General features: G+C 43.4%; 1 protein-coding gene across 3 annotated transcripts in view; it reads left to right on the forward strand.

The window, feature by feature from the left end:
* agpat4 (1-acylglycerol-3-phosphate O-acyltransferase 4 (lysophosphatidic acid acyltransferase, delta)) overlaps positions 1 to 22598 on the forward strand; it is a 247761-nt gene that overhangs the window by 162402 nt on the left and 62761 nt on the right. For all 3 annotated transcript variants that reach the window (XM_068044613.1, XM_068044614.1, XM_068044612.1), the window contains exons 4-6: positions 6802 to 6963; positions 19389 to 19542; positions 20534 to 20636. In XM_068044613.1, the coding sequence (XP_067900714.1) occupies positions 6802 to 6963; positions 19389 to 19542; positions 20534 to 20636 (419 nt within the window). The remainder of the gene's footprint in view (positions 1 to 6801; positions 6964 to 19388; positions 19543 to 20533; positions 20637 to 22598) is intronic.

Here is a 22598-nt window from a genome sequence, read left to right on the forward strand (position 1 = left end):
TGCCATAATTTGAACTTGCCTGGAGGTGCTAAAACAGACACCTGCAGGTTTAGCACGCGAGCGCTGATTCGAAGCAAGTTTCGTGGAGTAGTATTATGTGTGCTGTATGCATGCACTTTCACTGAAGGTGTGGAATGCAGTTACACACAGCACAGCTTTCAGGATGGCTCAGTTACTGAGGAAGAGGGTACATAGATTCTTCTTTGTGGCACTGGAGGTTCTGGTGGAGGAGATCCAGAGGAGTAGGGATGTCCTGCACCAGTAGGGAGGAAGGAGTTTACTTTGTCCTCCATCCCTCTCCTGCAGCAGCTAATGCTGCTCTGCTTTGCCTTATGTCGTCCGACCCTATTCCTCCTGCACCAAGAGGGATCCCAAACAAGATGCCATGACCTTTCCTCTGGTGACTCCTATAAGTCCTTTTAGGTGAAGTCCTCCAGAGAATTTCCGGAATTAATATTCGTGAAGTCATGACCGTGTCCTTGTAAGTCTCGCTGTGTATCAAAATGCCTTTTCAAACATTCAGCACCAAGTAAACAGCATAAGGTGAGTGCACCTTCAAGTAGTGCTGAGTAGAAATCTTCAGCAACGACTTGTTTACTCTCGATATTCTGGTCACTTTGAGGAGGTTGGGTCAACACTATCTACCAAAATGCTGTACGACCTCATTAATGAGCGATAGGCAATTTAAGTGGTAGTCAGCCCCTTAACGATTCTCTGAGGAGCTGTTCCTATCATACACTTGAACTCATTTACCGAATGGTGTCTTGTATTAAACGCAGACTAAACCAATGGGCTTAAGACCCATCTTGGCCAGCTTAAAGGCTCTTTAGCACCTAAAGAAACCTTCAAAAATCATACCCAGTGTGTTCTAAACAAAGGGCTCTCGGTGTGAAAGCTGTACAACATTCCCCTACTCTTAATTTTTATTGGTGGGATGAGGGGAAACCTAATTTTTTTCCACTTTCTTTAAGTGTCTAATGTTTCAAATTGTTCCTTTTTAAATGGTGCTATCATTTTAAAAAGTTCTAAAATTTTTCTGGTTTATTTTTCAAAATTTCTGGTGGCTGCCTTTTTCTGTTGCTCTGTGTAGTCGGGAATTAAAATCTTTTCATATTCCATCCAAACTTTAGACCTGGCTTGGTGTGCAAATATATGTACTGCATCAGGATGTAGGTATTTACCTGTGTAATTATCATTTTCAGCTGGAATGCAAGAGTATCTTTGTGCTTGAACTGGAAAAATCCACATTTGGCCCCCCATCATAAACTAAGGATGTTATACTTGTATGAATGTATAGAGTGGAGAGCATCGAAGCAGTAATGCATCAAGGAGTTAAATTAATATAAACTGTGAAAGTTGAGTCTGAGCAATTTATTAATATGATCTGAATCCTGGTTTGTCATGCTCCAGAAATACTCAAGCTTGTGCTCTAAATAGTACACAGTTACATTTGTGGAGATTGTTTTAAACCGTTGTGCCACTGAAATGGTAGATTTCCTTGATCAAATTAAATGGAGCTTTATGGTTTTGTTTCACTGAATGCTTCAGGTAACCGTTTATCTCTTTTGTGTGTATGTATATATGTTTTTTAATAGGGTTAGTGCTTTGTATTTATTTAAAACTCCATTTGCTAATCCTGAGCTGAGAAGTTAACTAATTTACTCTTCAGGGCTTCAGCCAGTTTTAAGGTCAGCGAGAAAGCAATCCACTACCTATATCCAGTCTGCTTTGGAAAAATAGGCTATTTGGAAAGCAAAGACTGCTGGAATTTGTTTGACTAAAAATTACCTGAATTAGCAGTTTTAAGCTGTCAATCCGGCAGATAGGGATGTCTGGTGTGGTACCAATTCAAAGTCTGTTCTCTCTAACTTAATAAATTTTGCAACAAGCAGGCCTTATGGTTGCAAGGATTCATTGTCCTGGTGGGGAGATTGTCATACCTCCAACCCTAATACACAGAATTCCAGATTAGAACAAATAGCTCCACACTAAAGGATAATATTGCCAAAAGGTGGGTTGGGAATTTGTGCAATACATGCAGAAAAACCTAAAATAAGAAAAGCCAAGCATCCCAGAGAGGTAGAGCGCTCAGGACAATTTTTGATGCCTGTGCTGTTGATAGGATGAAGATTGTGCCAAGCATATAACGGTGATCAAATGAGTATTTGAGGTTGTACCGTGTAATTGGTAGTGACATCTATGTGTTAGTGTATTGCTTGTAATTAATAGTAACATTGAAATTTAAGTAGGTTAATAAAACAACCTCTATCAAGTCCAGCAGGCGAACTCTTTAAATGCTAATGAATAGGCAAGTAAAGTTATATGGGGTTAGAAATTGGCTGATCTGTGAAAATGGGTGTGGAAATTGCATAACGCAATTAACCCATGCCCGTTCATTGTTTTGCAGGTAGCACATTCATTTGGTGCATGCAACCAATGCTCCTTGCACTGTTCATTGGCTGCATGCATTCACTGGGGAACTGATATTCCGAGTGGCTAGTGCTACTTAGAGGCAGCCTGCACCCGTTAAAGGGAATGTGCATTGTGGCTGAAAGCGGTGATGAGGTTTTTTCAAAAGCCAATCTGGGCTGTAATACTTTTGAATCGTACTCAGAGTTGTCCACGACCGAATGTTGCAGACTAGCACATTCCAAGGTCCAGGACTACGTGTTGAGGGACGCACTAAAGCTTGAGTCAGCCGCAGCAAACGCTCAATTGGGAAAGACCGCTGTGTAAGGTCCCCCCACCAAGCTGAATGGAGGGGCTGGATCCATGGAAAACCCCTCAATGTATCGGGAAAATTTTCATTTGCTGTAAAATGTAAAAATGGACATGGCATGACAAATGAAGTGGAAGGGTTGTGAGGCAACTCATGATTGTATTGAAGGAAACTGACCTCCTTTGCACTGTTCGTATTTTTTGACTTGGTGCTGTTTGAAACTGGTAATGTATTTTTTTTTACAGATTTTTATGAATAAAGTATATTTTGGAAATTTAAAAAAAAACTTTTGAGTCATACACATGAGACAGTAAGCATCAAGATTTTCGGACAAGCACTGGAAGTCTTGGTAGAAGAGGTAGAAAGAAGAAATGTTCTCTATTGGCAGGACGTGGGTCGCAGGAGACCCTCCACATATATGCTCAGGAGGCAGTGGGAAAAAATAGTGGTGGAAGTCAGTGCAGGAATATTGCTCCGAGAACCTAATGCAGTGTATGAAAGAAGTTTAATGATGTCACACAAGTTGTCAAGGTGATTGTGTTCATCTTCAAATAGCATATCCTAGCAACTGCACCATTAGCCTCGTCCACTGCTCAATTCTTTATGCCCCAATCATCCACTTTCCAACAATCTCAAATCAATCAATCAGTACTCAACCCTAAAGTTCATATGCTTTATTTACCTTACCCTCACACACTCAGCACTGTTGCAAGCCTCACACCTACAACTGTTAGCTTGCACGCAATGACAGCTACTCAACCATGGCAATCGCATCATCCAACATATTGTTGAACGCTCACTGACACACTAACCTCTTTCTTGAAGGAGGATATGATGCATAACTGCAGACAGCAGCAAAAAACTGGAGGAGAAGTGTGCCTACATGTTGTAACGTCCGTGGAGGAGACCGTTCTGGCCATCATGGGAAGGGGAAAAGGGCATCATCAAGGTCATGGCCACTGGCGGGGCTGAAACTAGCAATAATTGAGATGTTTGCATACCTAATCCTCCTCTCATTCTACGACATCCTCGTCATACAATCTCTTCTGACTTGCAAGCTGCAGATGATTTAAGCCAGGGTTGTCAAACATACGGCCCGTGGTCCAGGATCCGGCCTGCCAAATGTTTCCATCCGGCCCACAGGTGTAAACTGTTGCCGGGGCCATTCTGCATCCCCACCATGACTAGAGATGAGAAATTTCCCAGAAATTTCCGGCGGGTTCTGACTTTGTTTTTGAAAAACCCTGCCAGAAAACCCTGAGTCAGTTGTGAAATGTCAGCAGTTGACATCAGTGAAACTGACAACGCAGTGTTTTTAAAACCTTCTGCTGAGCGTTCTGCTCTTTGCAACTGAGAGAGAAAGAGCAGGGGAGAGGGAGAGAAAGGGTCAGAGGGAGGAGGGGATGGGGTGGAGGGGGGGGAGGGAGGGGCAGGGGTGGAGGAGGGGAAGGGAGGGATCGTACCACAGAACAAAAGGGGGAGAGAGAAAGGGAGGGGAAACAGAGAGAGTGGAGAACACAGTGGGGAACACTGAGCAAGCAACACTGAGCGGGCAGCGGGGAACACTGGAGACATGGGGTGGAGAGATACAGAGAGTGGGTTGGGGGGCGAGATACAGAGAGGGAGACAGACAGACAGAGGGGGGAGAAAGAGAGAGAGGGTGGGGGAGATAGTCAAAGAGTCATTTAGTTACAGCACAGAAGGAGGCCATTCTGTCTATCGAGCCCATGTTGGCTCTCCACAGAGCTCTGCAGTCAGTCCCACTCCCTGGCTCAATCCCCGTAGCCCTGCAAGTCTATTTCTCTAATGGCCATCCAGCTTCCTCTTGATGTCATTGATTGTCTCCGCTTCCTTCACCCTTGTGGACAGTGAATTCCAGGTCATTACCACCTGCTGCGTAAAAGAAGTGCTTCCTCAAATTTCCACTGCATCTTTTGCACAAAACTTTCAATCAGTGTCCCTTAGTCCTAGAAGGGAGGGGAGGGGGGTGGGGGGGAAGAGAGAACGAGACACACACACACCACGGGGCGGGGGGGGTGAGGTGGGTGTGGGGAGAGATATCAAGGTCTCTCCTGAAAGATGGACATCTATCCAGAATACTCTGCATCGCTACATGAAGTGCGCGGGCAGAGATTGACTACTTATACGAGCAAAAATGATGCCAAGTATGTCACTAAATCAATTTTCAATATAGTGACGAGAAAGTAAGTCAATAAATTAGTCATATCATTTAAAGCTTCTTCAGAAAAATGCACATTTGTTGTTGTTATTGGCAAGATAAATTTTTAACGCTTTTATCTTTAGAAATTTGCTCACCGGCCCCCCCCAGGCCAAGTAAAAATTGTAATGCAGCCCTCTGCTCGAAAAGGTTGGACAACCCTGATTTAAGCACACACTTCTTACTTTCTCCTCTCCATTCACCACAACCTATCCCTTGTCCCTTCTTTTCAGACATCCAAGAACGGGAGCCTTTCAAGTCAGTGGAGGATGAGGAAGAAAACTCGCAACCAACAGCTTAGACACTGATATTGCGTGTATTTTAGAGGCCAGGACAGCAGTGATATTTGCCTGTGCTGAGACATCGGGCATTAAGTGCACAGGAGCCGGGGGTGGGGGGGTGGGTGGAAACGGAGGGAATAGGATAGGGCAGGTGCCAGCTTGCCAGAGAGGGATGTTGCATACTAGTTTTGCTGCAGAAAAATGATATGAGGATTTTGGACCAGACTACAGAAGATGGTTATTCAGTGTACGTAACCCAATGAATGTTGAGCACAAGCTTTCCAGTGCACTGTCAGAGCATGGAGGAATCCAGTGTCAATTTGGCACAGGGCTTTGCGCAGAGCTTTGGAGTCCATTGTTTCCAATATAGAAGGGCTGAGTGCTGCAGTGGAAACTCGGACTGCTACCAAGATGGCTCTGGCTACCACACTTTAATGGGGCTCCCAGGGCATCACAGCAGACCATCAATCTGTTCTCCAAAAGTGTTTAATCATATGCACATACCAATTGTTAATTGCCAAAACTAATACAATTAATTGAAAAAATTGTGTGGAGCTGAAAAATAGTCAACAACTGTCAACTGGATTTTGTGGGCAACTTGCATTATTTTTGTATACAGCTTTATCATTGTTGTGGGAGCTTGCACTGACTTCCAGTTCAACATTTCTAATTTAAAATTCTCACCCTCGTGCTTAAATCTCTACATGAACTCACACCCCTGCCCTGCCTCCACGACACCTTTAACCTTCACAAACCCTACGACAGCATCCTCCCTTTATCTGGTTATGCTTTTGAAATGCCTTGGGTCGTGGTTCTTCCTTGGAAGTACTATATAAATGCAAGTTATGATATCAAGTTGCTGTCATCATAAAATTTTGCTTGTTGGATTATATGAATTCCATTCATTTTTTACCTAATGTTTTGCCAGGTGGTAAAGAAACTAGTGTATTTTCCTTTAATCAAAGCAGCAACTATTATGAAGTGATTTGTGCTGTTCGCTGTATTTGCTCTGCTGATAACCTGCTCTTCGATCCTGAGTTGTAACTCAGAGATTACCAGGAGCCTTGGTGTGAAGAATAATAAAAGTACACAAACTAAATTGCTGCAGTTGATACTGTTATTGATATTGTCAGTAAATGATGAAAATCTATTATAGAATATTCTGAGGACATTTTTTATTTTGCAAAACAGCCTTCCTTATTCATAAAGAGATTGCAAATAGATGTGTGGCTCTGTGACTGTTTGGGGGTAATTTTTAACTGTGCTGTATGTAATGGAACAGATTGATACCCTATAGCGAACTCATTGGATTTTTTTATCCCTTTTTGTTTTCAGTGGGATGAGTATTGGGGAGGTCTCTAATGGGCATAAGTTCTAACAGGTTTCTTTCCAGACAGTGAATTTTAAAACTACCCCCTTTTTGTCACCCCCTACTGCTCCTATTTAAGAGCCCCTCACCCACGTTTCTTCCATACATTTGCCTTGAGGGCACATGAATGCTTTGACTACTTTCCTATACTTCATCGTTTTTAGGGACTGCAAACTGTTAATGTAACATTTTTAAAAATTGTTTTCTTGTGTAGAGTTCGAAAGTACTTGCAAAAAAGGAGCTAGCCTACGTTCCTCTGATTGGTTGGATGTGGTATTTTCTGGAGATAGTGTTTTGCAAGCGGCAATGGACGGAAGATCGCAGAAATGTAGTTCAGAGTTTGATTAATCTCCGGGATTACCCTGAAATCTTTTGGGTAGGTATAGTGCTCGTATCAGAAAATTCACAACTGTGTTTTGCATTATAATAATGACTAAAAATAACACTGTAAAATAACATAGACAATTGAAGTTGCATCAGAATTCCTGATCCTAACTTTTTTTTCTTGAATTAATTGTCCTGCACAATTGGACTGTTCTCTATTCTGGAATACCCCGTCATAAAGTAAAATCTGGTGCTAACTAAGATGGTTAAAATGTGACATTGTGTAGTGTGAATATTTTCATTTCATAACTCAAATTGCTATATTTACTGTAATTACAGTAGCATCAAAACATGTTATACATTAGGTGTAATTAATACACTGTGATCTATGCAAAATGGGGTAATTTGAAAAGAATTGATCTTGAAACTTGGCATATTCAAACCACTAAAAGGGAGAATGATGCAATTATGTTCAGCTCTGCTGATGGCTCACTAGATGAGGATTGAACATTTCTAGGCGTGCATGTGGTTCTCGATTTGGTGAGGACAAAAATCGAGCTTTGATCTAATCCCCTTGTAATCAAATAGTCTGCCGATACCTTGGAGTATCCATGAAGCATGGTAACACAGGCAAGATACTGAAGGGTGATCAGGACTTGTGTAACCATATCCCAGTAAGGCGTTGCCACCTTCAAGAAAAAAAGCGAGTACTGAAAATTGGCAGTTCAAATAATAGGACGTTATACTTCACTGGAATCTCAGTCATCAAGCATAATGGGGAGGACCTAATGGAGGTTATTCGCAATGGAGAGATAATTGAGCCCCCAAATTACTGGACACTGCTGTTGGCTCTGCTATTTTCCACCTGCCTGTATCATTCCTCTTTTGTAGCACTCCCCTTGATTGCTGCTGGGAAGATTTAGTTGATACTGCACAATTTATCAATCAAATCACCCACATATGACTTCAGCTGCTGGATATGCCACACACCTGAAGAACCTTGTCACAAACAATATCCCGATTCCAAACACAGGCCTCTAATTATAGATGTCCTCGCTTTTTTTGGAGCTCCTCACCAATGATCCATTTGTCACTTCTTTCTTCTTCAATATAGAGCGCGCCAGTTCCAGTGAGGAGTATATTTAAACACCGGGTTAATTCTAAAATCCATCTTCAATAATCAGTGTTCTTTTGAAACTGGATCCTGTTTATTTTTTTACTAACTAATTAGAAAAAATTTCTCCCCTTTATGAAACTGTATACTCTTAAAAAGCATTAAATCTACAGGACACAAGGAGGCAATTCAGACCATTTTGTCTATGTCCACTCTTTGTTATGTTGCAGGTACTTCATAAATTCAAGTTGTTCTTTCCTTGAGTGGCCACTCATCATCTAACTATTCTTTCACTTTTTTATGTGCTTACAAAGGCCATTACTATTTCCTTTATATATTTTCTGCTAGTTTTATTTTTAAATTCTCTCTTTTAGCCCTTTTAATCTCCCTTACACTTCCCCTCTCCAGTTTTTATATTCCTAATTTTTTTTAGTATTGGTAGCCATAATTTTGTATATGCTTGCCTCTTGAATTTTAGTTTTACGTCTTTGTATTCCCGTTTCACTTCCTATAGGAATATATAGATTCAGAATGGTTTCCTTCCGTGTTACAACCATTCGGCCCATTGTGTCCGTACTGGCTTTCTGTTAAGAGCTACTTAGCGAGTCCCACTCTCCTGCCTTTTCACCATATTCTTGTAAATTTTTTCTCTTCAGATAATTATCTAATTTCGTTTTGAAAGACATGATTGAGTTTGCCCTCCCCCACACTCTCGGGCAGTGTATTCCAGATCCTAACTGGTTGCTGTGTTTCAAAAAATGTTTTTCCTCATGGTGCCTTTGGTCCATTTTCCAGTCACCTTAAAATGGTGTCCTCTGGTTCTTGATCCTTCCACCAATTGGAACAGTTTCTCTTTATCCATTCCATCCAGGGTGATTTTGAACACCTCATCAAGTCTCTCTGTTACTTCATTGAAAAACTCGATAAAACATGATTTGCCTTCAACAAATTTGTAATGACTGCCCTTAATTAATCCACATTTGTCCAAGTGACTCTTAATTTTAACAAAAAATTCTGGAAATACTCAGCAGGTCTGGCAGCATCTGTGGAGAGAGAAGCAGAGTTAACGTTTCAGGTCAGTGACCTTTCATCAGAACCCTTCTTCAGGTCACTGACCTGAAACGTTAACTCTGCTTCTCTCTCCACAGATGCTGCCAGACCTGCTGAGTATTTCCAGCATTTTTTGTTTTTATTTCAGATTTCCAGCATCTGCACTATTTTTCTTTTATTATATGACTCTTAATTTTGGCCTGTATTAAAAGCGGACAAATCTCCAGGTCTGGACGATTTGTGTCCCAGGATGCTGTGGGAGGCGAGGGTGGAGATTTCAGGGGCTCTGACCCAAATTTTTAATTCCTCTCTGGCCACCGGGGAGGTGCCAGAGGACTGGGGAACAGCTAATGTGGTCCCACTATTTAAGAAAAGTTGTAGAGATAAGCCCGGGAACTACAGACCAGTGAGTCTCACGTCAGTGGTAGGGAAACTATTGGAGAACATTTTGAAGGAGAGAATCTATCTCCACTTGGAGAGGCAAAATTTGATGAGGGATAGTCAGCATGGCTTTGTCAGAGGGAGGTCATGCCTAAAAAATGTAATTAAATTTTTTGAGCATGTGACCAGGTGTGTAGATGAGGGTAGTGCGGTTGATGTAGTTTGCATGGATTTCAGCAAAGCCTTTGACAAGGTCCCACATGGGAGACTTAACAAGATAGCAAATGCACATGGGATACAGGGTAACTTGATAAGGTGGATTCAAAATTGGCTTAGCTGTAGGAGACAGAGAGTGATGACAGATGGCTGTTTTAGTGACTGGAAGCCAGTGTCCAGTGGCGTACCACAGGGATCTGTGCTGGGTCCCCTATTGTTTGTCATTTATATAAACGACATAGATGACTATGTCGGGGGTAGGACCAGTAAGTTTGCGGATGACACAAAGATTGGCCGTGGTTAACAGTGAGGTTGAGTGTCTTGGGTTACAGGAAGATATAGACGGGATGGTCAAATGGGCAGAAAAGTGGCAGATGGAATTTAACCCTGAAAAGTGTGAGGTGATATACTTTGGAAGGTGTAATGTGACATGGAAGTATTCAATGAATGGCCTGACACTGGGAAGTTCCGAGGAACAAAGGGACCTTGGCGTGTTTATCCATAGATCCCTGAAGGCAGAAGGGCAGGTTAATAGGGTGGTGAAAAAGGCATATGGGACACTTGCCTTTATCAATCGAGGCATAGATTACAAAAGCAAGGAGGTCATGTTGGAGTTGTATAGAACTTTGGTAAGGCCACAGCTGGAGTACTGTGTGCAATTCTGGTCGCCACATTATAGGAAGGATGTGATTGCACTGGAGGGGGTGCAGAGGCGATTCACCAGGATAGTGCCTGGGATGGAACATTTAAGCTATGAAGAGAGGTTGGATAGGCTTGGGTTGTTTTCGCTGGAGCAGAGAAGACTGAGGGGTGACCTGATCGAGGTGTACAAGATTATGAGGGACATGGACAGGGTGGATAGGGAGCAGCTGTTCCCCTTAGTTGAAGGGTCAGTTACTAGGGGACACAAGTTTAAGGTGAGGGGCAGGAGGTTTAAGGGGGATTCGAGGAAGAACTTTTTTACGCAGAGGGTGGTGACAGTCTGGAATGCACTGCCTGTGTTTAAATGTTCCTCTCTCCCCCTATGCTTTGCTGTTCTTGATATTGTACTTCATTCCATGTCATATTTGATTTCTTCACTGCTCATCTATCCATCCCTTTTCTCACCTTTTTACCCAGTCAATTTGGTCCTTTTTTTTAAAAACCCGTTGAGCTTTGTCTTTATTCTGTCCAGCACCTTTGATCTTTGATTCTTTCCTGGTCTACTTCTATTGCATTAAACCTAAAGGTTCTGGTTACTATTATCCAATTGTTCTCCTGCTCCAAATTGTTATTTGTTCCTCTTCACATCCCACAACTAACTCAAGAAATGCTTGTTAAACTGATCTGGGAAGCAGTCCTGGATGCATTTTAAAAATATGTATCTCACTTTTACCACATGTATTACTTTTATTTTTCTCTACATTGGGTTAGATCACCCAGTATTATTGCCATGTTATTCGTGCATGTCTCTTTTGAACTGCCTCGATCTGCAACTTAAACTAATTTCCAGTATCTGGCCTGTAATGCAGACTGAGAATTGGACCTTTTCTCTTCCCATTTCTTAATTGTTCCCATATGGATTCTGTTTCATGTGACCTTACATTCTAGTGCTGCGATGAAAGATTTTTAGTTTGTTTTAACACCATGCTGTTCTTCTGGAACTTTTAAAATTTAAAATTACCATTAATTATAGATGAGGAAAGCTGTCTGTCTTATCTTAATTTAGCCACTTTTCCCTCCTCCCCTAATACAGATTTTAATTTCTTAAGTTACTCCAGAATTTTCACTTCCACTACTCTTTTTTTTCTAGAAGCCTGCTCCATGTGTTAATCATTTTTCTTGTGTGGAGCTTTCTGGTGATCAGTCATAAATTTACCTATTACTAACTTGAATTCGTATCCCCTTTTCCAGTCCTTCAATTTAACTTGAAACATTTTTTTTTATTATTCATTCATGGGATGTGGGCGACGCTGGCTAAGCCAGCATTTATTGCCCATCCCTAATTGCCCTTGAGAAGGTGGTGGACAGCTTCCTTCTTGATCCGCTACAGTCCACGTGGGGTAGGTACACCCACAGTGCTGTTAGGAAGGGACTTCCAGGATTTGACCCAGTGACAGTGAAGGAACGGCGATATAGTTCCAAGTCAGGATGGTGTGTGACTTGGAGGGGAATTTGCAGGTGGTGGTGTTCCCATGTATTTGTTGTCCTTGTCCTTCTAGTTGGTAGAGGTCATGGGTTTGGAAGGTGTTGTCTAAGGAGCCTTGGTGCGTCGCTGCAGTGCATTTTGTAGATGGTACACACTGCTGCCACTGTGCATCGGTGGTGGAGGGAGTGAATGTTTGTAGATGGAGTGCTAATCAAGTGGGCTGCTCTGTCCTGGATGGTGTCAAGCTTCTTGAGTGTTGTTGGAACTGCACCCATCCAGGCAAGTGGAGAGTATTCCATCACACTCCTGACTTGTGGCTTGTAGATGGTGGACAGGCTTTGGGGAGTCAGGAGGTGAGTTACTCACTGCAGGATTCCTAGCCTCTGACCTGCTCTTTTAGTCACGATATTTATATGGCTACACCAGTTCCGTTTCTGGTCAATGGTAGCCCCTAGGATGTTGATATTGGGGGATTCAGCGATGGTAATGCCATTGAATGTCAAGGGGAGATGGTTAGATTCTCTCTTGTTGGAGATGGTCATTGCCTGGCACTTGTGTGGCACGAATGTTACTTGCCACTTATCAGCCCAAGCCTGGATATTGTCCAAGTCTTGCTGCATTTCTACACGGACTGCTTCAGTATCTGAGGAGTTACGAATGGTGTTGAACATTGTGCAATCATCAGCGAACATCCCCACTTCTGACCTTATGATTGAAGGAAGGTCATTGATGAAACAGCTGAAAATGGTTGGGCCTAGGACGCTACCCTGAGGAACTCCTGAAGTGATGTCCTGGAGCTCAGATGATTGACCTCCAACAACCACAACCATCTTCCTTTGTGCTAGGTATGACTCCAGCCAGCAGAGGGTTTTCCCCCTGATTCCCATTGACCTCAGGTTTGCTAGGGCTCCTTGATGCCATACTCAGTCAAATGCTGCCTTGATGTCAAGGGCAGTCACTTTCACCTCACCTCTTGAGTTCAGCTCTTTTGTCCATGTTTGAACCAAGGTTGTAATGAGGTCAGGAGCTGAGTGGCCCTGGCGGAACCCAAACTGAGCATCACTGAGCAGGTTATTGCTCAGCAGGTGCCACTTGATGGCGCTGTTGATGACACCTTCCATCACTTTTCTGATGATTGAGAGTAGACTGATGGGGCGGTAATTGGCTGGGTTGGATTTGTCCTGCTTTTTGTGCACAGGACATACCTGGGCAATTTTCCACATTGCAGGGTAGATGCCAGTGTTGTAGCTGTACTGGAACAGCTTGGCTAGGGGCGCGGCAAGTTCTGGAGCACAGGTCTTCAGTACTATTGCCAGAATATTGTCAGGGCCCATAGTCTTTGCAGTATTCAGTGCCTTCAGTCGTTTCTTGATATCACTTGGAGTGAATCGAATTGGCTGAAGACTGGCATCTGTGATGCTGGGGACTTCGGGAGGAGGCCGAGATGGGCCATCAACTCGGCACTTCTGGCTGAAGATTGTTGCAAATGCTTCAGCCTTATCTTTCGCACTGATGTGCTGGTCTCCCCCATCATTGAAGATGGGGATATTTGTGGAGGCACCTCCTCCAGTTAGTTATTTAATTGTCCACCACCATTCACGGCTGGATGTGGCAGGACTGCAGAGCTTCGATCTGATCCGTGGTTATGGGATCGCTTAGCTCTGTCTATCGCATGCTCCTTACGCAGTTTGGCATGCAGATAGTTCTGGGTTGCAGCTTCACCAGGTTGACACCTCATTTTGAGATATGCCTGGTGCTTCTCCTGGCATACCCTCCTGCACTCTTCATTGAACCAGGGTTGGTCTCCTGGCTTGATGGTAATGGTAGAGTGGGGGCTATGCCGGACCATGAGGTTACTGATTGTGGTTGAGTACAATTCTGCTGCTGATGATGGCCCACAGCGCCTGATGGATGCCCAGTTTTGCTCTGCTAGATCGGTTCAAAATCTGTCCCATTTAGCACAGTGGTCGTGTCACACAACACGAAGGAGGTTATCCTCAATGTGAAGGCAGGACTTCGTCCCACAGCGACTGTGTGATGATCACTCCTACCAATACTGTCATGGACAGATGCATCTGCGGCCGGCAGATTGGTCGTGTATGTTGTTCCCTTGTGTTGGTTCCCTCACCACCTGCCGCAGACCCAGTCTAGCAGATATGTCAAAGAACAAAGATAATTACAGCACAGGAACAGGCCCTTCGGCCCTCCAAGCCTGCGCCGATCCAGATCCTCTCTCTAAACATGTCGCCTATTTTCTAAGCTTCTGTATCTCTTTTCTTCCTGCCCATTCATGTATCTGTCCAGATACATCTTAAAAGACTCCATCGTGCCCGCATCTACCACCTCCGCTGGCAATGCGTTCCAGGTGCCCACCACCCTCTGCGTAAAGAACTTTCCACGCATATCCCCCCTAAACTTTTCCCCTTTCACTTTGAACTCGTGTCCTCTAGTAATTGAAACCCCCACTCTGGGAAAAAGCTTCTTGCTATCCACCCTGTCTATACCTCTCATGATTTTGTACACCTCAATCAGGTCCCCCCTCAACCTCCGTCTTTCTAATGAAAATAATCCTAATCTACTCAACCTCTCTTCATAGCTAGCGCCCTCCATACCAGGCAACATCCTGGTGAACCTCCTCTGCACCCTCTCCAAAGCATCCACATCCTTTTGATAATGTGGCGACCAGAACTGTACGCAGTATTCCAAATGTGGCCGAACCAAAGTCCTATACAACTGTAACATGACCTGCCAACTCTTGTACTCAATGCCCCGTCCGATGAAGGAAAGCATGCCGTATGCCTTCTTGACCACTCTATTTACCTGCGTTGCCACCTTCAGGGAACAGTGGACCTGAACACCCAAATCTCTCTGGACATCAATTTTCCCCAGGACTTTTCCATTTACTGTATAGTTCACTCTTGAATTGGATCTTCCAAAATGCATCACCTCGCATTTGCCCTGATTGAACTCCATCTGCCATTTCTCTGCCCAACTCTCCAGTCTATCTATATTCTGCTGTATTCTCTGACAGTCCCCTTCACTATCTGCTACTCCACCAATCTTAGTGTCGTCTGCAAATTTGCTAATCAGTCCACCTATACTTTCCTCCAAATCATTAATGTATATCACAAACAACAGTGGTCCCAGCACGGATCCCTGTGGAACACCACTGGTCACACGTCTCCATTTTGAGAAACTCCCTTCTACTGCTACTCTCTGTCTCCTGTTGCCCAGCCAGTTCTTTATCCATCTAGCTAGTACACCTTGGACCCCAAGCGCCTTCACTTTCTCCATCAGCCTGCCATGGGGAACCTTATCAAACGCCTTACTGAAGTCCATGTATATGACATCTACAGCCCTTCCGTCATCAATCAACTTTGTCACTTCCTCAAAGAATTCTATTAAGTTGGTAAGACATGACCTTCCCTGCACAAAACCATGTTGCCTATCACTGATGAGCCCATTTTCTTCCAAATGGGAATAGATCCTATCCCTCAGTATCTTCTCCAGCAGCTTCCCTGCCACTGACGTCAGGCTCACCGGTCTATAATTACCTGGATTATCCCTGCTACCCTTCTTAAACAAGGGGACAACATTAGCAATTCTCCAGTCCTCCGGGACCTCACCCGTGTTTAAGGATGCTGCAAAGATATCTGTTAAGGCCCCAGCTATTTCCTCTCTCGCTTCCTTCAGTAACCTGGGATAGATCCCATCCGGACCTGGGGACTTGTCCACCTTAATGCCCTTTAGAATACCCAACACTTCCTCCCTCCTTATGCCGACTTGACCTAGAGTAATCAAACATCTGTTCCTAACCTCAACATCCGTCATGTCCCTCTCCTCGGTGAATACCGATGCAAAGTACTCGTTTAGAATCTCACCCATTTTCTCTGAGTCCAAGCATAACATTCCTCCTTTGTCCTTTAGTGGGCCAATCCTTTCTCTAGATACCCTCTTTCTCCTTATATATGAATAAAAGGCTTTGGGATTTTCCTTAACCCTGTTTGCTCAAGATATTTCATGACCCCTTTTAGCCCTCTTAATTCCTCGTTTCAGATTGGTCCTACATTCCCGATATTCTTTCAAAGCTTCGTCTTTCATCAGCCGAAGACCTTATGTATGCTTCCTTTTTCCTCTTAGCTAGTCTCACAATTTCACCTGTCATCCATGGTTCCCTAATCTTGCCATTTCTATCCCTCATTTTCACAGGAACATGTCTCTCCTGCACGCTAATCAACCTCTCTTTAAAAGTCTCCCACATATCACATGTGGATTTACCTTCAAACAGCTGCTCCCAATCTACATTTCCCAGCTCCTGCCGAATTTTGGTATAGTTGGCCTTCCCCCAATTTAGCACTCTTCCTTTTGGACCACTCTCGTCTTTGTCCATGAGTATTTTAAAGCTTACGGAATTGTGATCACTATTCCCAAAGTAGTCCCCTACTGAAACTTCAACAACCTGGCCAGGCTCATTCCCCAACACCAGGTCCAGTATGGCCCCTTCCCGAGTTGGACTATTTACATACTGCTCTAGAAAACCCTCCTGGATGCTCCTTACAAATTCTGCTCCATCTGGACCTCTAACATTAAGCGAATCCCAGTCAATGTTGGGAAAATTAAAATCTCCTATCACCACCACCCTGTTGCTCCTACATCTTTCCATAATCTGTTTACATATTTGTACCTCTATCTCACGCTCGCTGTTGGGAGTCCTTTAGGACTTGGCCAGCTCAGTCAGTAGTGGTGCTACCGTGCGACTCTTGGTGATGGACATTGAAGTCCCCCACCCAGAGTACATTTTGTGCCCTTACCACCCTCAGTGCTTCCTCCAAGTGCTGTTCAACATGGAGGAGTACTGACTCATCAGCTGAGGGAGGGCGGGAGGTGGTAATCAGCAGGAGGTTTCCTTGTCCATGTTTGACCTGATGCCATGAGACTTCATGGGGTCCAGAGTCAAGGTTGAGGACTCCCAGGGCAACTCCCTCCCTACTGTATACCACTGTGCTGCTACCTCTGCTCGGTCTGTCCTGCCGGTGGGACAGGACGTACCCGGGGATGGTGATTGCCGTGTCTGGGACATTGTCTGTAAGGTATGATTCCGTGAGTATGACTGTGACAGGCTGTTGCTTGACTAGTCTGTGGGACAGCTCTCCCTACTTTGGCACAAACCCCCAGATGTTAATAAGGAGGACTTTGCAGGGTTGACAGGACTGGGTTTGCCGTTGTCGTTTCCGTTGCCTAGGTCGTTGCCGTGTGGTCCGTCCGGTTTCATTCCTTTTTAATGACTTCGTAGCGGGTAGATGCAAGCCATTCAGTTGTTAGGCCATTTCAGAGGGCATGTAAGAGTCAACCACATTGCTGTGGGTCTGGAGTCGCATGTCGGCCAGAGCAGGTAAGGACAGCAGATTTCCTTCCCTAAAGGCCATTATCCTGCATTTACCTTTTTACTGTTCCCTTAGCTATCTGACCTGCATTAGCTCCCAATCTAGCAAAGCCTTAATTTTAAAATGCTCAACCTTGTTTACAAATCCCTCTATAAATCACCTCCACATCTCTGTAATCTTCTCTCGCCTTACAACTCTGCTCTTGTTTCTTCAATTCTGGCCTTTTGACCCATCCCCGATTTATTTTATTTTTTTAGCTGCTCCACCAGTGGCAGCTATGTCTTCATCTACCTTGGTCTTAAACTCTGGAATTCCCTCCTTAAACCTCTCTGCCTCTTTACATCTCCTCCTTCACATCTTCCTCATTGACCAAGCTTTTGGTCATCTGTCCTACTATATCCTTATGTGTCAAATTTTGTTTGATTACTCACCTTGGGATGTTTTGGGATGAATTGCAACTTGTTATGGCGATGTTGAGTGTTGAGTCTACTAAGGCTCCTCAGTCTCTTCAACTTCACCCTTAGCTATTTCAGCAGCTTTCATGAAGTACATGTCACTATTTTTTCTTTCCTCCTTTTGAAGTGTGTGTGTTAAATTTCATCTTCCACTGTGCCTACATTTTTATTTTGTCTTAATTTACACTGTCATTTCTGAAATGCCTTCTTGAATTCCACTGCCTCTCCTAGTTTGATACAATCTAATTTGCATTCAGTTTCAGAATCAAAGGCCTGGATATTAACAGGTGCAAGTTACAAAGGCAGTGGGGAGAGGTGGGTGGACATGAAGGGCGGAGTTTCGGATGTGAAACTTGAAGGTCCTGGTTTTCCCACATTCTGTGGGGCAGGGTAGGGGGCTAGATGTGGGGAAGGTTGGGCGGCCAGGGAGAAGCATTCCTGTTCCTCCTGGCCCACAAGTAGTGCTGTAAAGGCACTTACCTTCTCGCCGAAGCTGTTCTTGTGTACCCGAGGCCTGGGAAACCTTGACAGCCATTATAAAACCTGCAAAGCGGGTTAAATCAGAGGCTGCCAGCTTTGTTAAAACATTTAAATTGCTGATCTGCCTCTTGGGAGTGTGTTGGCTGCCTGTCTTTGTCCTACCTCTGATAAATCCAGAAGGAGGTGGCTGGTGGCAGGTTGGGATGGGGCTTCAGATTTTTAAAAGTTTTAACATCTGACCTGACCCCAGTTCAGCCCAAGGTCATTGATATGAATTAGAAACAGTTGTGATCCTAACATTGAGCCCTGATAATTGCACTTCATACTTCTTCCCACTCACCAACTCCTCTCACATTGTTCATTGTTCTCCACACTGCAGCCAATTTCTTATCTGTGCTTGTAATGATTGTAAAAGTGTCAGTGAACCAAGGGTTTTATGGCCAAATGGAAAAGCAGTTCTGTCAAAAAGAAGTGTATAGGGTATAACTTACTGCACTCCCTAAAGTATCTAACAATTATTAACAATTGATACTAATAACTATTTTAAACAAAGGAGTATTAATTGCAAGGAGCTTGTGCAATTCCACAGATGTTCCAGTTGAAAACTGCTTTAGTTTAGAAAGTAAATGTATCCAAGAAATTTGCCTAATCTTCTGAGCAGTGTTCACATTGATGTATTGATGGTGCTTATAATCTGATGTTCACAAGTGGTAAAACTGCATTTGATTTTGCAGTGTAGTACAATAGTCGATGCAGTCGTGTTTAAATCAAAAATTCATAGACTTTGAATGGACTGCCATAATTTATTTTGTTATGAATTGCCTAGACAGAAAGGCTATCCAGAACAAAGTCTACAGCTGTACATTTTTTTTTAAAAGCTCTCATTAGTGGGAATGAAGGCTCAAGTGATTGCATTAGAAAAAGAACTGTGGTGCAATCTTCAAACTGCATTCACAAAAATTTAAAGGTTGAAATTGAGCCTTCACTTCATTGCCTAAACTGGTGTCTTAATTATATGCCTTCTGGCCTAACTGTTGAGAGAATTTTTTTTAATGCTTCATATGAAACTACTTAAAGGGTCCCAACATTGAAAGCAAAACACAGGTTAGATTTTATTTGCAACAAAACAAGAATGCAGTATTTGGCTCTGTGGTCAGATTTAGTGGCAATAAGATGATTGGTGGCATAGTTTTCTCCAGCAGCATCTTCAGAAATGGTATGTCTTTCTTAACCACTTCTTACTGGCTTTGATATCATCCTGACTTGCAGTTTCTGATTCACTGTGAAGGAACACGATTTACAGAGAAAAAACGCCAGATCAGTATGCAGGTGGCTGAAGCCAAAGGCTTACCCAAGCTAAAGTACCACCTGCTCCCTCGAACAAAAGGCTTTGCGCTTACTGTGCAATGTCTAAGGAATGTAGGTAAGGGTACAAGTATTTGTACTGTGAATGTATGAGAACTGCAGTATATTGCTCCTGATACATAAAAGTATCTGTCTACAATGTAATTTTTAACCCAGTCCACATGGTTTACAAGAAGTGCTTTCTTAGAGGGGTATTATTTGGCCTTTATAACATCAAGGTATTGTTTTTCAAGTTAACCCAATAAAACACACATTTTCCTGCTAAATATTGTTTATAACACTGTTATCATGTGGCTACCAGGATGATAAAGTACAAACTAAATGGACCTTGGCCTTTCTTTGTTTAGCAATTCCTATGTTCCTATGGGGACTGGGATGGGTTGTGGGGGGGGGGCAGGGGGTGTTGGGGTTGGTGGGATGTGGGGGGGGGGGGGGGGGGGGCGGTGCGGTGTGGTGACGAAAGAGCCACTTCGAGTGCTAGTTGCATTGCTTGATAGATTCTTATAGTAAATGTTTAGTTCTGGTACTAATTATGAGCAGAGTAACAGCCAGTTCAGAAGTAGGAATGTGAAGTAATTCATATAGAAATGTAATTTCAAGTTCCCACCCCTGACTCTGTTTCAAAGTTGCCCTCGTTTTAATCCTTGTTGCCCTAGGCTGATGACTGTGTGGCTGATTACAAATCGGTTTCAGGTTTCACTTTTCTTGCCACAATTTAACTTTAAAAAAAAAATATATAAATGCAGAGGCATTGGTAAAACATTACATTTGTTACATAAACCAAGCCTCGTAGTCTTAAAACAAAAAATCCCTAGTTATAACTTTTTTGTGTGCATAAACCTTTGTTGCCTTGAGATTTTGCCTCAACAAGATGATTAACCTGCAATGACGTACATCAGACTTGCGATTTTGTGACTAAATCTGTTTTACCTTTTGCTTTTTGTTGACCTGTGTATATTATTGATTTTACTTAACTGGATCCATCTACAATTATAAATTAGATTATATTTTGCTATTGTTTGGTTTTCACCTGAAATTGTTTCCTTTAGTTCCAGCTGTCTATGATGCTACACTCAATTTCAGAAATGGTGAAAACCCAACATTGCTAGGAACTTTACATGGAAAAAAATACCATGCAGATCTGCATGTTCGGTAAGATGCTGGAGTGCATGTAGTTTGCACAATATTTTCCCTTGTATTTTGTTGTAGAGTCTTTGGCACCAATATTTATGTGGGGTATGGAGGAAATTATGGGGAATGTGGAGTGTAGGATATTACAGTATGGCTGGAGAAGATCACAGGCCAGGAAGGACATGGGATTGGGTGGGGGCCACATTGGGGAGGAGATCACAGGCTGAGGAGGAGATTGTGGGCTGTGGAGGGTATTGAATTGTGGGTGGGGATGTCAGTGGTGTGTGTGGTTAGGGTGTAGTCTGATTGCTGAAGTAGGTTGGTTTGGGAGAAAGCACTGCTCTTCCTCCTGGCTCATAAGCAGTGCTGAAAAGGCACTTGCCTGTCCCATCCAGCAGTCCTGGGACCCCTTCAACTATCTCATGAGGCCATTTGGGTATTGCTTAAAAACAAAAAGGGGGCAATCACTTGGCTGGGAGTGTACTACAGGCCTCCAAAGAGAGATAGAGGAGCAGATATGTAGGCAAATCTCAGAGAGGTGCAAAAGTAATAGGGTAATAATAGTAGGGAATTTCAACTTCCCCTCTTTCAGAGGGGATTGTTTTAGTGCAAAAGGCTTAAAGGGGGCGGAATTCTTCAAGTGCATTCAGGACAGCATTTTGAGCCAGCACGTAGAGAGTCCTACAAGAGGAGGAGCGGTACTGGACTTAATCCTAGAGAATGAAGCCGGACATGTGGTAGAAGTGGCAGGGGGAGCATTTCGACGATAGTGACCATAACTCCATAAGATTTAAGGTAATTATGGAAAAGGACATAGAGGGACTGGAAGTAAAAGTACTGAATTGGGGGGACGCAGATTTCAATATGATAAGACAGGATCTGGCCAAAGGACTGGGAGCAGCTTCTTGTAGGAAAGTCTACATCAGACCAGTGGGAGTCATTCAGAAAGGAAATAGTGAGGGTTCAGGTCCAACATGTTCCTGTAAAGGTGAAGAGTAGGACCAACAAGTCAAGGGAACCCTGGATGTCAAGGGATATAGAGGATTGGATAAGAAAAAAAATGGAGGCTTATGGCAGATTCAGTGTGTTGAAAACAGCAGAAGCATTAGAGGAGTATAGAAAGTGTAGGGGGGTACTTAAAAAAAGTAATTAGGAGAGCAAAGAGGGGGCATGAAAAATCATTGGCAGACAAGATAAAGGAAAATCCCCAGGCATTTTATAAGTATGTTAAGGGCAAGAGGATAACCCTGGAAAAAGTGGCGCTCATTAGGGATCAAAGAGACAATCTGTGTGTGGAGCCGGAGGACATAGGTGAGGTTTTGAATGATCACTTTTCATCTGTGTTCACTTTGGAGAGGGATGATGTAGGTGTAGTGATTAGGGAGGGGGATTGTGATATACTTGATCAAATTAGCATTGAAAAGGAGGAAGTATTAGCTGTATTAGCGGGCTTAAAGGTGGATAAATCCCCAGGCCCAGATGAGATGTATCCCAGGCTGCTAAGAAAGGCAAGGGAGGAGATAGCAGGGGCTCTGACACAAATTTTCAAATCCTCTCTGGCCACAGGAGAGGTACCAGAGGACTGGAGGACAGCAAATGTGGTACCATTATTCAAGAAGGGAAGCAGGGATAAACCAGGTAATTATAGGCCTGTTAGTCTAAAGTCAGTGGTAGAGAAATTGTTGGAACAAATTCTGAGAGACAGGATTAATTTCCACTTGGAGAGGCAGGGCTTAATCAGGGATAGTCAGCCTGGCTTTGTCAGGGAGAGATTGTGTCTAACAAACTTGATTTGAATTTTTCAAGGAGGTGACTAGATGTGCAGATGAGGGTAAAGCAGTTGATGTAGTCTACATGGACTTCAGTAAAGCTATTGATAAGGTCCCGCATGTGAGATTGGTTAAGAAGGTACCCATGGCATCCAGGGTAATTTGGCAAATTGGATCCAAAATTGACTTAGTGGAAGGAGGCAGAGGGTGATGG

Source organism: Heterodontus francisci, chromosome 13 (assembly GCF_036365525.1).
Source record: "Heterodontus francisci isolate sHetFra1 chromosome 13, sHetFra1.hap1, whole genome shotgun sequence".
Lineage (NCBI taxonomy): Eukaryota > Metazoa > Chordata > Chondrichthyes > Heterodontiformes > Heterodontidae > Heterodontus > Heterodontus francisci.